This window comes from Thrips palmi, unplaced genomic scaffold, assembly GCF_012932325.1.
Source record: "Thrips palmi isolate BJ-2018 unplaced genomic scaffold, TpBJ-2018v1 HiC_scaffold_19, whole genome shotgun sequence".
Classification (NCBI taxonomy): Eukaryota; Metazoa; Arthropoda; class Insecta; order Thysanoptera; family Thripidae; genus Thrips; species Thrips palmi.
Genome location: NW_023144628.1, coordinates 1 through 14,014, shown reverse-complemented (window position 1 = coordinate 14,014; position 14,014 = coordinate 1). Strand labels below are relative to the sequence as shown.

General features: G+C 44.3%; 2 protein-coding genes across 3 annotated transcripts; one reads left to right on the top strand and one right to left on the bottom strand.

Moving 5' to 3' along the window:
- The first annotated feature begins 6,404 nt into the window (after positions 1-6,404).
- Positions 6,405-12,787, top strand: LOC117646106 (G2/mitotic-specific cyclin-B2-like). The gene is made up of 10 exons (XM_034386814.1): positions 6,405-6,676; positions 7,904-8,020; positions 9,732-9,859; positions 9,935-10,119; positions 10,194-10,315; positions 10,391-10,549; positions 10,629-10,874; positions 10,952-11,070; positions 11,150-11,294; positions 11,375-12,787. Exons 1-10 carry the CDS (start codon positions 6,431-6,433, stop codon positions 11,483-11,485), a joined length of 1,578 nt encoding a protein of 525 aa, XP_034242705.1. The 5' UTR covers positions 6,405-6,430; the 3' UTR covers positions 11,486-12,787.
- Positions 12,788-12,938: 151 nt separating this feature from the next.
- Positions 12,939-14,014, bottom strand: LOC117646107. Of its 2 annotated transcripts, XM_034386815.1 has the most exons (3): positions 13,926-14,014; positions 13,682-13,859; positions 12,939-13,416 (listed from the first exon to the last, which is right to left on the bottom strand). In XM_034386815.1, exons 2-3 carry the CDS (start codon positions 13,857-13,859, stop codon positions 13,283-13,285), a joined length of 312 nt encoding a protein of 103 aa, XP_034242706.1. In that variant the 5' UTR covers positions 13,926-14,014; the 3' UTR covers positions 12,939-13,282. The 2 variants fall into 2 exon arrangements, with proteins under 2 accessions (XP_034242706.1, XP_034242707.1); XM_034386816.1 differs by having other exon boundaries at positions 13,682-14,007.

Here is a 14,014-nt window from a genome sequence, read left to right as displayed (position 1 = left end):
CATGTACTAGTCAATCAAGGAGAGGTTTCCTGTTCAATTATTTGTCTGTTTGCTATTCAGAATTAAAACTGAATTCTGCGCAATTTGTATGTATCTTTTGCACCACCCAGCCCCAGCACTGGTGCGTGATGAGGTTATGTTGTTGACAAGTATGGAAGCGAAACCACCTCTGCACGCCTTAATTCACTACCTCGTTGACTCAAAAACAAAAAGAATACCAAAATCTCAAATTTCGCTGAAATTTCAGCCAGAATTTTGAAAAACATCCTCAGAACTCAAAAAACTAAAATAAAAACATTTACTGTGAACTGTATTAACTGAGGCAATCTTTCCTCTTCAAAGTAGCGGGGTACCTAAGTTGATGTTGTCGAAAATAAGCTTGAACTAAAAAACACAGCGTTGGGAGAAAAATGCCCACGATTTTATTCCGTTTTTGTATCGTACGTTGGTATGAAAGGATGTGAACGTGACGTCACGCCCAGTACCGCCATATTGCTTTCTTCGAGCGAGTGGGGGAATAGCGTGGCCGTGGGGTCTCTCATAAACGGAGTTCATTACTCTATGAGCTCTCTGAAGCACTTTGGGTGAAAGAGCCAAACTTTCTGTTTCTAGACAGCGTTTTGTTTTGCTCGAGAGGCAGATTATTTCCAAGATTCGATCAATTTCTTTGGCGTCGGCTGCTCCAGACTCAGTTCGCGAGAGAACGTTTTCGTGTCCTTTACCCGGCAGTGACATAACGGTACGCCAATGCACGAGCCCTATGCTCTATCGAGAGAAAATTAACGCTCAGCGCCCTCTCCCGGGAGTCGAGGTTGGACCGACACATACGGATTGTTCTAGAGAAAGACTGATGCAAACATTTGTTAACCGAACCGTAGTTATAGATAAGAAATGCGTGCAAATTTGGATTAAAAATCGTCCGGCGAAACGATTTTAGTGCCTCGCAAGGTCTGGTTTTATCGGAGTTCTCTCCGTCATAAAGGTTGAGGTGCTCCTTGTAGGTTACCAGTTCCCATGTGTTTTCGTATTGCCAGCTGGCGAAAACTAAATTAAATAGTCACAGGTGCTTAAACGTTTGAGATCGAAAACTCCGAATCGGCCCGCACTCCTCATCATGCTCCAGCGATCATGCTTGGAACGGTACAGTAACATCGTTTACTTTTACGCCTGGTGCTATGTGTCCTGGTCCCTCTCTGCACATTCGTCAATATTTCAAGTAAATTTGCCTTTGACAGAACGAAGACAGAACTGAAAAAGTCAATAACTATGATTAACGGTTGGTTGTGATGTCTCCCCATGTGACACCTCCTCTGCTTATAAAGGCATCAAATTTTTCTTTCGAATCCTTGCAGTCTGTCTGGAAACTTCTCAAGTGAATTACATAACTGACATAAAGACGAAGCTCGGTCCTTGCTTACCAAACCTTCTTTGCAAACCTCTTTTAAATCAACTTCTCGATATCACAGTCTGATTGCCTTTTGGTGACAATATTTTCTTCCTGTTGGTAGGTTCCCTATTGCGCTCCGAGTCCATCACCATGGCGGAGACTCTTCTCAGTCCAAGTCAGGAGAACGGTTGAATAGAGGAGATGTCGCAGAGACCATGAAGGAAGTGCTAATGACCAGGTAAGTTATATACATATATACATTTTGTACATTTTTACATCAAAATAATTTTTCTTAAATGATTCACATATTTACCTTCTGACCAAATATCGTTAAAGTGTGAAACATTGTCACGGTTTTATTATGGCTGTGTGGCTTCTGAACCAAGTCTGTGTAAAAACAACGTGCATTCAAGCAGAAATAGCCTTGTTGGTTTTGGCATTGGTTCTACTCAAGAATAATGTAAATTTTTCTAAAACCTTGCCTTTACTTCATTATGGAATTTTCAGTGAAATTGTCCATGGGGTTTCAATGATGCCCAATCGGTTCCCTTGTGTGACATTGTTTTATCTTTGTCTGCAGTTTCTTCATTCTGTGCTGTCCCTGGGACCCAACCTGGCAGTGTATTTCATCGCATGTGATTCGCAGTGTAGCAGAGCCCTCGTACAGCTGTGGAGAATACGGTTGGTGTCTCAGATATGGTTTTGCATAGAGTCTAGTCTCTTTCATTATAAATAAACAAGCTCCAGCACTGCTCTTTTAATAACTTGTCTTGAGAAAATTTTAAATGTAACCAGGGGGTGGCAACGCTGTACACGTATTCTGACGCCATGTTCGACCCCCCCTTAAATCATGGTACTTTTCAAGGAGATACTCTCTGAGCCCTGCAGAGGAATCGCATGAAACTTGAGTGCGGCATCAAGTTAAAAGGTAATATTAACGTTATAACAAAACGTGACTGCACTCATGATCAATTCATTCCTCGAAACCGCAACAAGACTCAATTGGTTTCAAGCAATACTAACTTTGGTTTTACTGAAGAATATGAAATGTTTCAAAAAGAATCTCTTTTGACTATTTCATCGACTTCTGAGTCTAAAGGTCGATGTGGTTCAAGTGATTCCAATGTGTAGCCTTTTTGAGTTATTGTTTTGTCTTTTTTGGCAGGTTCACCAAGCGCGCCTCGAGTAGAATGAGGTACATACAGCAGCGTACATACCAATGGATTACCACAAGGATTACCAGCACGCGGTGGGGCCCTGTCCCGCAGGGCCCCAGGACTCTCCATCGAACCGCACGCCTCCCGGAACTCCCTCATAGCCCGGAACACTCTCAGAGACTTTGTAAGTTGCGTTTTCATTAAATGAAGTTAAGTATTTTCCTAGTTCAGCATTCTGTCTAACCATTTCTTGTGTTTTATATTAATTTAGGATTTAAAAGCATATCTTGAGAAAACAAAATCTAGAAAAGTTGTGTTTGTTGGCAACAAGGATGGAATTTTAACTAAATCCAATAGGAAACTTCTGACTTCTATACTTGCAGAGTATATTCTTAACCATACTAACAGGTATTTATCTTCTAAATCAACGTTTTCCTTGCACACTTTCTTGTCAACTGATTCCTCCATTTTGCATTGCAGTCCTGCTTTGGATGATTTCTTAATTATTCGGGAACAGATTTATAAGGTTTTCCCTGGAGAGCCAAAGGTATGTTCTTAATTTAATCCCTTATTGATGGTGTTTTTTTAGGTTTTAAAATCTGATCATAATTTTTTCTTTATTTTAGTTTTTGTACTATGCTGCCCCAAGAGAAATAAGTGAACACCAAGTGCTAGCTAGGAGTCCCGTGGCGGGCGTGAACGCTGCCGGCCCTGGGGCCCCGCAGCCCCTTCCTTGGTGCCTCCTGCATCCCCCGCTTCTCCTGCACCCGACATTCGGCGGATATCCAGGTGACTCTGCGTCGTCCGGTGGGGCCTGCGGGCCGGGGGGCTAGAGGGGTCTAGTGTAAGGTCATATGGAAGATAGGTCTGCGCAACCGAGATGCATGCTGGGAGACCGGGCAAGCCGGCAGTGGGGCTAGTGGTGGGGCCTGGGTGCTCCCAGCCCGTTGAAGGCTCGCCCCGCAAAGCAACCGAGAGATGGCACCACAGTCGCGGCTGTGCCGAGGGTTTTTCGAACAACCCGGGTGGTAGGGGGACAAGCCGTGGTGGTGGGGGCGATGAGCCGTGGTGGTGGAGGCCGTGAGGTAGCCCAGGTAGCGGCACAGACACGTGCGTCTTAGCGTGCCTGGCCCGCCTGGCCCTGGCCAGAAAACCCTGCCCAGGGAGCTGGCGACGTAGTTCCGACGGTCGCCGCTCGGAGTTCTTTGAGGTGGCGACTGGAGTCAAGCAAGGCGACCCCTTGTCGCCGCTCCTTTTCAACCTGGCTCTGGAGGCGGCCATTGGGGAATTGGCACGCCGTCTATCTGCGGACCCCACTGACCTCCAGGAACCCCTTCTTCTGGCGTTCGCGGACGATTTGGTGCTGCTCGCGGACTCCAAGGAAGCCCTCGCCGACCTGGCGGTTCAGGTGCGGGAACGGTCGAGTCCTTCATTTGTAACACAACAGTAAGAAATATTTCTGAAACTTTTATTATTTTATGTTTTAAATCCATGGTTCAAATTTATGTGAGCTTATTGGTTTATGTAACAGCATTCCCTCAGCATGCAAAATTATTAAATCGGAATGCCCTAAAGTGTGTTTGGCTGGACTCGTGCAGCCCTGTTTGCTTAGTTTAAATTCTTTTCCTGAGTGCCATCAGACAGCACAGAACAAGAGTGAAAACCTAGCCACCAGTGCCCCCAGCAGTCCTACCAAACAAGTCAAACACTTAAAACATTTTCATTTGTTATGACTTTGCTTGCTAAGGACATTGCTGTATCAAACAGAGCTCTTTACAACAAGCTCTTTACTTCTTACGATTGCAAACAAACATAAATTTTGCTAGTGGAAATAATACATGCCATTTTTTATAAATATATATTTATTTCACAAACTCTTATCTGTTTTTCTTATATTTTGTGTTTTGGAACATTTCAGCTGCATACGTTGTGGTTGACAGAGTTCTCTACCACTTCAACACTGTACTGCAAGCTGTTGACACCTGCTTCAAAATCTTCCATGCTGCTTGCATCGACTACCCTGCTGAAGCTAAACATCTGTGGTATATTTTTCATGATTTTTTGTATGGCTTGAGATGGAGAGATGCCCAACTCTACTGCTGAATTTTTACTCACTTTGATGTCTGTTTAATTTTTCTAAAAGAAATGCAATCCTTTATTTAAGTTCAATTTACCCTACTGATATTTAGGATTTGCAGTTACTTTTAATAATTTAGTTTTTTATCTTTTGACTAGTCTAATTGGCATTTGCTGTGATGGAGTCCTCAGTATTTCCTTGTTTTGTTTGTGAGATATCTTTTGCAACAGCTGACGGTCTTGTAGGTCATATTAGTCTCCACTCGACCCTACAGATACAAATTAAATTTAATGGCTGTGTAAGAGAGTTTGACCGAATGAAGTACTTTAAGAAACATTTAGCTAGTCACCAAGGAGTTCCTGTATCTGTAGTCAGTAATGGAAACAAAAAGCTTGTACTTGTGAATAATGTAGAAGATTTAGATTCTAGTGAACTTAATGTGTCTGTGGAACCCAAAACTGAAGCCCGTGCTTTGGAGTGTGAGGATCCATATGTTCATCAGCCGTCAGGTGAACAGTTTGATCCTGCTTTACTTTTCCAAGCTGTAAACAATAATGTTTTGAAAATATTAGGAGATCTGCATAGCAACGTGGAATGTTGTAAATTGGGTAAAGCTGAATGGAACTCTTTACAAGCCAGGAATGGTAGTAGTCACTGGTCTTGATGAGTTTTTCCCCTGTTTTGGAACTATTGAAGTTATTTCTGTCACTGACCATGAAGTCAGGTTTTTAACAAAGGATTTGGTAACAATTAGCTTCAATTCACATCTTCATTCCTATCATGTTAAGGAGGATACTTCATGGGATTGCTGGAATTTTGTGAATCAAAAAGACTTGGTTACCTTCTGTCCAGTTCACAAAAATGGTGAATTGTATGTTATGTTAAGGTATCCTGTGTGATACACTCTGTGAGATCTCAATATTCGTACATTTATTATATTGAACTTTATACTTACTTTGCAATATTTATTTTTAAGGCTGGTAATGCATTTGTACTAAGTAGAAGTAAGTACTTAAACCAATAAAAATATTTAGAATATCATTCTTGTTTCATCATTTGTATTGTTTAATTCAAGCCTCAATAAGTCTCATTACAACCAAATTTTTTAATTGCGTCAAGATGTAGTAGTTTTCTCCCAATACAACCTTTTCTTGAATCTAGATGCTTACACCAGCCCTCTTTACATCCTTATTTTCAGACCAGTAAACTAAAATTTAGTACAGCTAAACTCAAGCATAATTTATACTACAAGCCACCATACTATGTTTGGGGCTACTGTAATACCAAGTATTAATTATGCTTCATTCAAGTACTGTATCGTTAATTTAAGTAGAGATTTTTTTTCGTCACATACTGGTAACCTTCCTCTTCAAAGCTTTACCTCGACACTTATAATCCTTTGCCCCTCGCACTGGGCTATCATGTCAAAGATATGCACAAGTTGACAAGAAAAAATGGGGCCGTCTCGAAAGCCTCTATTCGTAGGGTCTTGGTACCCCTCCAGCCGGCCAATCTCATTAAAAATTGTAACAAGTTCAGAGCTAAAAATATTATTGAACGTCCTGCTTCCATTCTGCAAAATTTTCTTCACCGCATACAAAACCAGCGGCACGACATGGTCTGGGTTTATATCTACGGGGTGGGCTCGCTTCATCGCACAGGTGATGAAGGTGACTGACTGACTGACTGACTGACTGACTGACAGACGTCGAAGGCCCGCCGGACGCAGCCAGCTGGCAGCCAGCGAATGCCGCCGGCGAGCCGGCGGGCCTTCGCCGTCTGTCAGTCAGTCACCTTCTGTGCGGTGCGATGGAGCGAGCCCAATCTGTCGAGATCAACCCAGACCATGTGGTGCCCCTAGTGGTGCATGCGGTTAAGAGAGTTTTAGAACGTAAAAAAAGGACGTTCAATGAAATCTTCAGTACTGACCTAGTGACCATTTTCAACCAGATCGGGCGGCTGGAGGGAAAGGAAGAACCGACAAATAGGGGCAAAGCTCTGAAAAGAAAGATTACCAAACTTGCGCCGAGTGGGCAGTTCTACAGAGTATTACAGGTAAGCTTTTGGCCCGTCTGTTGAATTTGTTGTTGATCCGCGCTCTCTTCGTGGCCGTAGAAGACCGGTGGAGCGGCCAAAATTCTAGACGCGTTTCGAGCTCCAGAGTCGCTAAATGGGACTCGAACCGAACGTGTGACCCCACCGATGGATTGCTCGTTCGGACAGCAATCGTCTGGGCGGAGCGCGAGCGCAGCTCGGGAGCCGTGCCCGTGCCCGCCCTCGGCTTGCCACGGTGCTGCGCCGCGGTGCCGGCAGGCCGAAGGGTCGGCACTGTTAGAAAATGGTTGTACAGAAACAATCAGATGAGTGAAAATTTAGTCGTTCCAAAACTTAGAATTTTATCATGAACCAAAGCGAAACAAATGTCGTTGACTCATGTCAGCGACAATTTGTCGTTGAAGAACAATATTCTTGTTATCACCCTTAACGATACAATTTGTGTGGAAACAACATCTTTTGCAATTATCTGCTCAATTAAAGAGAATTATGAAAATTCATCTATTTTGTTCGCAAATCTTTTTTGACTTACAATACTTGTTGATGACTTACAACATGGTCAACGACTTGTTTTTGAAAGTGGACTGTTGATGTGTTATTTACAAGTTAGTCGTTGTAAAATTATCCTTTAGTTCCTGTACGACTATGGTTTAACAAGCTATTCGTTCCACAACAAATCTTGTCGTTAAAAAAATTAGCGACAAATGTGTCGCTAAGTTACTACAAAATTTTTATCAGTGCGTTTTCGTTTTCGCGTTTCCGCGTTTCCGTTTTCGATTTTCCGTCCCAATGAAAGAGGCAGAAAGATTTTTCCTCAACGTTCTCAAAAACACTTTAGTGGCATTTTCCTCAGAGACCGTTCAACATTTTGGATTGAATTTTGTTTTGGGAATTCACCAAAATAAATCTAATAAGTAAGCAAAGTTTCAAATTTCTGGGATTATTTTAAAGCCTACTTGAAAGTTTCACCAGGGTCCCTTCAATGTCTGTGTGTTCTTAGTGTTTCCGAGACGTTCATTGATATGCCCAGATATTCCCGGTATTCTGAATGTTCCTTGGGATTTCTAATATTCCTGGTGTTCAGAAGGGTTCCCATGTTCCCTTCATGTTCTCTTCATGTTACTTTGAAACATGTTCCTCGTACAAAACATTTCAGAGTTGACCCCCCTCGGCTTTTTCCTTGTTTAAAAATTTGATTTCTCTACTGTTTCTTGTGTTTTTCTCCAGGCCAATGGAATCATCGATAATTGGCTAGAGATGGCCGTGCTGAAGGGGGCGCGAGGGCGGAATGACCCCCCGGACACGCCCTTGCCGCCGCCCCTGCCGCCGCCCTCCGCCAAGATGGTAAGTACAGCGCTGTTGTAGCGTCTCAGTGGCGAAGGGTCTCGAGGAAGGTGGTTGGAAGGATGGTTTATTGGGGTAAGAGGGGGCGAGTCAGGGGTCAAGGAAGGCCACTGGCAGTTGAAAGCGCTCCTGGCCACTCCTCGCCGTGGACCAGGACGACCTTGACGTCGCGATGCACTTGGTCCTTGTAGCGTTTCCGGATGCCGCCGACCGGATGGGCTGGCGCGACGAACACGGCGCAGGTTTGCGGGGGCGGGCGGGGGGGGGGGGGGGGGTGGAGATGACCGGCGTACTGGAGGCGGAGTCGACGGATCACGTTGATGATGGAGGGCACCTTCTTGATGGCCCGGACTTCCTCGACACTGCGCAAGAACGGTGACAGGGCGCCCCGGAAGAGCACCGCGCAGGACGTGCCCTCCTGCGAGACTCGGATTAGGTCCAGCAGTCCACGCGGCGTCCCGATTTTGGCCAGCGCCGCGTACATGGAGGGGCGGTGCACACTGTCATATGCCTTCGCGAAGTCCACAAACAGCATGTGCGTGTCCTCCTCCTCCCCCTGGTCGTCTCGGAGGGCGTCCATCATCACCTCAGGACTCCAGGACCTCGCGTTGTCGCGGGCCCATGATTCTTAAAGTCCTGGAGTCCTAAGCGTCCGCGGTGACGCGAAGTCGCGATGTCCTGAAGTCCTGGCGCCGCGGTTTCGCGGTTTCGCGGCCTCGCGGCCTCGCGCACCGTTGAGTCAAGACGTGGCGGTGACGAGAAGGCGCTATGGCGCGTAAAAACGCGTGAACCGCGGCGCAGGGGCGCACTGACCGCCCCTGACAGCACCGCTCCATTCCGGCGCGCCCGTCGAGTCGAGCATAGGCAACCCGCTCGCCCGTTGCGTGTTACATTTTACACCCATTACCATTACCATTAAGGGCTAGATAGTCCGCCGCGCTGCGCCTCAGGGCTGTCGCCAGCGGGGGCGGGCCCCGGAGGGGGCACTCGGACACCTGGTGCGCGAGGGCCTCGAGGAGCCGGTTGCCCTTGCCCTGCGCCCGCGCGCAGTATAACACCCCTTCCGGGACGGTCACTTCTTGTTTGTCCCGGACCCCGGTGATGATGTCGCGTTCCATTGGCACTGGCACTTGCACTGGACCCGGCGAAAGGGCCCCCGGCCCTCGCCTTGCCCCTATCACTTATCATTGGGCTCGATGGGCGTCGCCATCGGCCTTTGGGACTAGCCGACACTCTCCAACAAGCACTGAGTACAGGGCAGGGTGACCCTCGCTGACACCCACACTGGCGCCGCTGCGCTGGGCCCTTCCCGCCAGCCCGCACGGGGGCTGACGCTGCGTGGCTGGCGCGGACCAGGCGCGGACCAGGCGCCGCTGCGCGCGAACTGCGACCTGTGCACCTTGGCCGGGCGGACCGCGCGTCTCGCCACCAGACCCGAACGGGTGGTGCACGGAACTGACCAATCAGCGCCGACTGGGTTTCTATTGCCCGCGGTACCCGCCACTGTCTGTCTGGCTGCCTGCCTGCCTGGGGCGAAGAATGCGGAAAACTTTGGGCCTTTAAAACTTGGCGCGGAGGGAGGGAAGGTCCCGCCCGAGGGGGAAATCTCTCTCAAAAATTGTGACACGACAACTCCCTACGGAGTTGTGGAGGTGCTCGGCTTCACAAGGTGCTACAAAATGGGTCACTTATTATTGGTGTCTGTTTCCAGATCGAACTAGTCGAGGAAATAATGCTGGCCTGCCGCCCCGCCGAGCCCCCCACTGAGCCCCCCGCAGTGCCCCCCGCAGTGCCCCCCGCTGTGGCTACTTTGGAGCCTGGTGCCCTCCCAGGTCAAAAGTAAGTGTCAATTTCATACTCAATTCACTTCTCGTGCTTATAAAATTAATTTCCCTTGATGTCCTGTTTGTGTAGGGAATTTGTCAAACCTATTCAAAGACCCTACTCAACTGGGAGTATTATAAATGTAAAGTCTTCCAAAGATTTTGTGAGACCGCTGCCCAGACCTAACATAACAGCAAGAGTCAAGTGCACAGTCAGTAACACCTCAGTGGCATCGGTTGTACTGCCTGCCCCTCAATCCCAACCGTCTGTCAAAGGTAAGCGGCCACAAGCTTGTTTTTGCCTGGAGTAAGTGCCTGTTAGACTGTCATTACCTGGATTCTGTTTGCAGAGGAAGATGCTGCAGTGCAGCCTGAAGATTTCATTGAGGACGTTGACAAAGCGGATGAAAACAACCCATTGGCTGTTGACGACTACGTTTTCGAATTCTATGAGTACCTGTACTCCCTAGAGGTAACTTCTTCCCCTTCTTTGTATATTTTTCTTGCTCTTAGATATGTCACTGACATTTTTTTCCTGTGTCTGTAGGAGAAGTATCCTATCAAAAAAGGCTTCTTGCATGGACAAAATATTTCACCTGGACTGCGAACAGTAATTGTTGATTGGCTTGTATATGTCCAATCGGAATATGGCTTGTTAGAAGAGACACTTTACCTTGCTGTCCAAATACTTGATAGGTATCTTCAGGTGAGTTTTACACAATTAATTGTCCATTATTCCTGTCCTGTTTCACCCAATTTTCAACTTCTTTTTTTTTAAATTTTAGGTTGTCCGAACTCTTCGCATAAAGTACTTCCAGCTGTTTGGAGTGGCTGCCATGTATGTGGCTTGCAAGCATGAGGAAGCGAATATGCCAGACTCAAGTTTTTTTCTTGAAATTCTCAATGTCCTCAACATTTACAACAAGGAAGACCTTCTTTACGTGGAGGCTTGGATTGTTGAGACTTTGGAATTCCAATTCAGTCGTCCTACTTCTCTTACCTTCCTTCGCCGGTTTAGCAAAGTTGTGGAGGTATACATCTTTCATGATAATATTGATTGTTTTACCTTGAAGCAAACCTTGCGAATTACATTGCTTCTCTGCTGCAGGCCAAGCCCATTCATCACTGCTTTTCCAAGTTCTTCCTTGAACTTGCCATGATGGAGTATTCTCTCTGCCACGTTCGGCCCTCTCTTATTGCTGCTGCTGCCCTCTACATTTCTCTGTGGTAGGATTTTTAAAAATTTGCTGCCTTTTCTTTCTTTGCCTCGCGACTTCTACTACTACTTTTTCTCCTTGCATTGCAGCATTTGTGAGTTGAACAAAAAGACTGGCCCGCAGAATTGGGATGCCGAGATGGTACACTGCTCCTCATACAAGTTGCCAGAGGTGGAAGAATGTGCAAAGGCTTTGGCTGCTGTGATTGTGCAATCCTCAACCTGGAAATATGAAGTGAGTAGCCACACGAATCTTGGAGCTAATTTGGGCCTATAATCTTACCTTTGATGTTAAAATTATCTTTTTTCTTTCAGGCTGTTAAAGAGAAATATTCAAATTCTGAAATGATGGAGGTTGCTTTACGACAAGAGTTAACATCAGAGTGTGTGATCCGTCTTTCAGAGGGCAAGAGTCCATTCCCTTGACTCAATTGACTCATCCTCATTTGCATGTTATGTTCATGTCCGAACCGTGTGATAAATTTTATTATAATTGTGCTCTGCACAAAGACATGCATGTTCTTCAAGATCTCAAGCAAGACTGAGGTTTTTAAGTGATAAATGATATGTTTCATTAAGTTTTAGTGTAGTGATGGTAACCGAATGTTCCACTTCAGTGCTCCATGGTTTTTTGTAATGCTTTTTAATCACATTGACAGTAATGCGTTGCCTGTTTCGTGCAGTGTCTATCTATACTGAACTTATCAACTGATTCTGGACTTATAACTGTACTTCATATTAATATTTTTCTGCATGGTAAGATTTCAATCAGTGAACATTGTCAGCTATCAATATGTAGGTTTGTAAGAGATGTCAGAATGAAACTCTCAATTTATTAAGATTTGCCTCAACTGTCTCTACTGTAAAAATTGAGTGTAAGCGCCAAGTTAAATCCATTAGTCAGAAGCCAGTCAAAAAGTTGCATTAGCAATCCATAGTCTCAATGAATGGTTTGTTTGTTGTATGATTTTAAAAGCCATAAGTCTAGTCTGAATTCAGCCTCCTTTGCTCTGTCAATTTTCCATAGAAGATTAGGGTTTCTCTTTTGAAGGGCTCCATCACCTTCTTGTGATAATTTATCTAGTTCTATGTGCCAACCTGGTTGTAAGCGGCAAATGAAAGTTCTCCATTAGTCAGACTCCTATGTCCAAGCCAGCCAAATAGTGGAATTAACTATCTACAGTGTGTTTTGAATGTGTTGTGTTCTGTTGAGTGTTGTCTATGAATGTTTTGTTTGTATTATGATTTTGATTTTGAAATGTGTCGATATACCATTTTGGGCTCTGAAATATTTAAATTGAACATCAATACGGTGTATCTTGTAGCTGTATTACATTTTTAAAGTGAGTCTAGAATGTGTGGATGAACTCTGTTCAATGTTGTGGCTTCTGTAACATTTTTAACAAATCTGGCTCGAAGTACTGTAGTTTGTCTCCATTCCCAAGGAGAACAGAAAAGTCATAATGATATCATATTGCTATCTAATGCAGGTCACGACACAACCAGTCAAAATGACATCAAAATGGACCAGATTTTGATGTTCCAGTTATATCATTTTGATGTCATTTTGACTTCCCCCCCTTAAATAATTTGAGATGTCAGTTGGATATCACTTTGACATCATGTTAATTTTTCCATTCGAGGGCGCCTCTCTTCACGATTAAAAACTAATTTTAAAAGAGCTTGTGCAGGAATACAAGGGAATAAAATTCTAAAGTAATTTCAAAAGAAACAGTATTTATTACACTTCTTTACTTAAGAACTTAAACAGCTCCAGGATCATTCATTATGATAACAATAATAAACATTTGAGAAGCGCAAATTTGTGCTTAAACAGTTTTCTTTGATAAACTAGCAAAATAACTTGCCTGGAAGAAAAAACATAACGAAGTGTAAACCTTAAATGATATAGACATCTAGGATACTAGAAGAAAACAGTCACTCTGTTGCTCATAGCTGCTTAAACAAAAAAGAACAAAAACCTAATATCACAGCTCATCTAGGAACATTGAATGTAAATTGATGTATACCATCACAAACTAAGAATAATAATCATTAACATACATGTTATGAAAAATTGAGATCACCCAAAAGTCAACAAAATAAAACTCATGTCACAGCTCCAGGAACACTGAATTGATGTGTATCATAATAATCACAATAAAACATGACTTGGAGCATACAAATAAAGCAAAATAAAAACTAACAAAAATTAGGAATCAGTCATTCTGTTGTTTCATCACTGCTGTCGCCACTACTGCTCTCAACTTTTCTTTGAGAACTAGTGTTGAACCAACGCTGAATTTGGCCAGTTGCCATGATCAGATTGGATTTGCTGAAGGTTTTCTTCAGAATACCTGACAATGAGAAAAAGTCATTTGTTATTGCCATGTGCACAACTTAATTGGTATATTGGCGAAGTCCCCAGAATACACATTTTCTTCATGCAAGGGTCTGTGGCCCTGCTAATGTTTAGCAGTAAATTCTACCCCCCACAAGATGAGTCACTGGCAGACATTAGGGGCACACAGACTCTGACATCAAGCACCAGCTTATTAATTTTGCACTAACGCTAAAGATAATTGTGTGCTATCTGGAAGTGGAATAAAGGCGATTACTTACAAAGCATGAGCTTGCAAATTTTAGTGGGCTTCAGAGCTATTTTTGTCTCTTTTGTTCCTTCCCAGCTGATTGTTCGGGCAAGCTTATTGGTGAAAAGTGTCTGAAGAAGCCATCGGGTAGCCTTTGTCTCTTCTGATGCATGGGTTGATACTTCAAGGCGCCCATAGTAATACAGCATCTTAAGAAAATTAAAGATTAGATTTTAACATCAATGAACTTAAGTTTAAACAGAGCTTTCACTTACCAGCTTAGTAAACTCTGTTTGACAACATCTTTGACAGCTTGGTCATGGAGCCCGTGGATTCATCTCTTCAGAATTCACCTGTTGGCGCT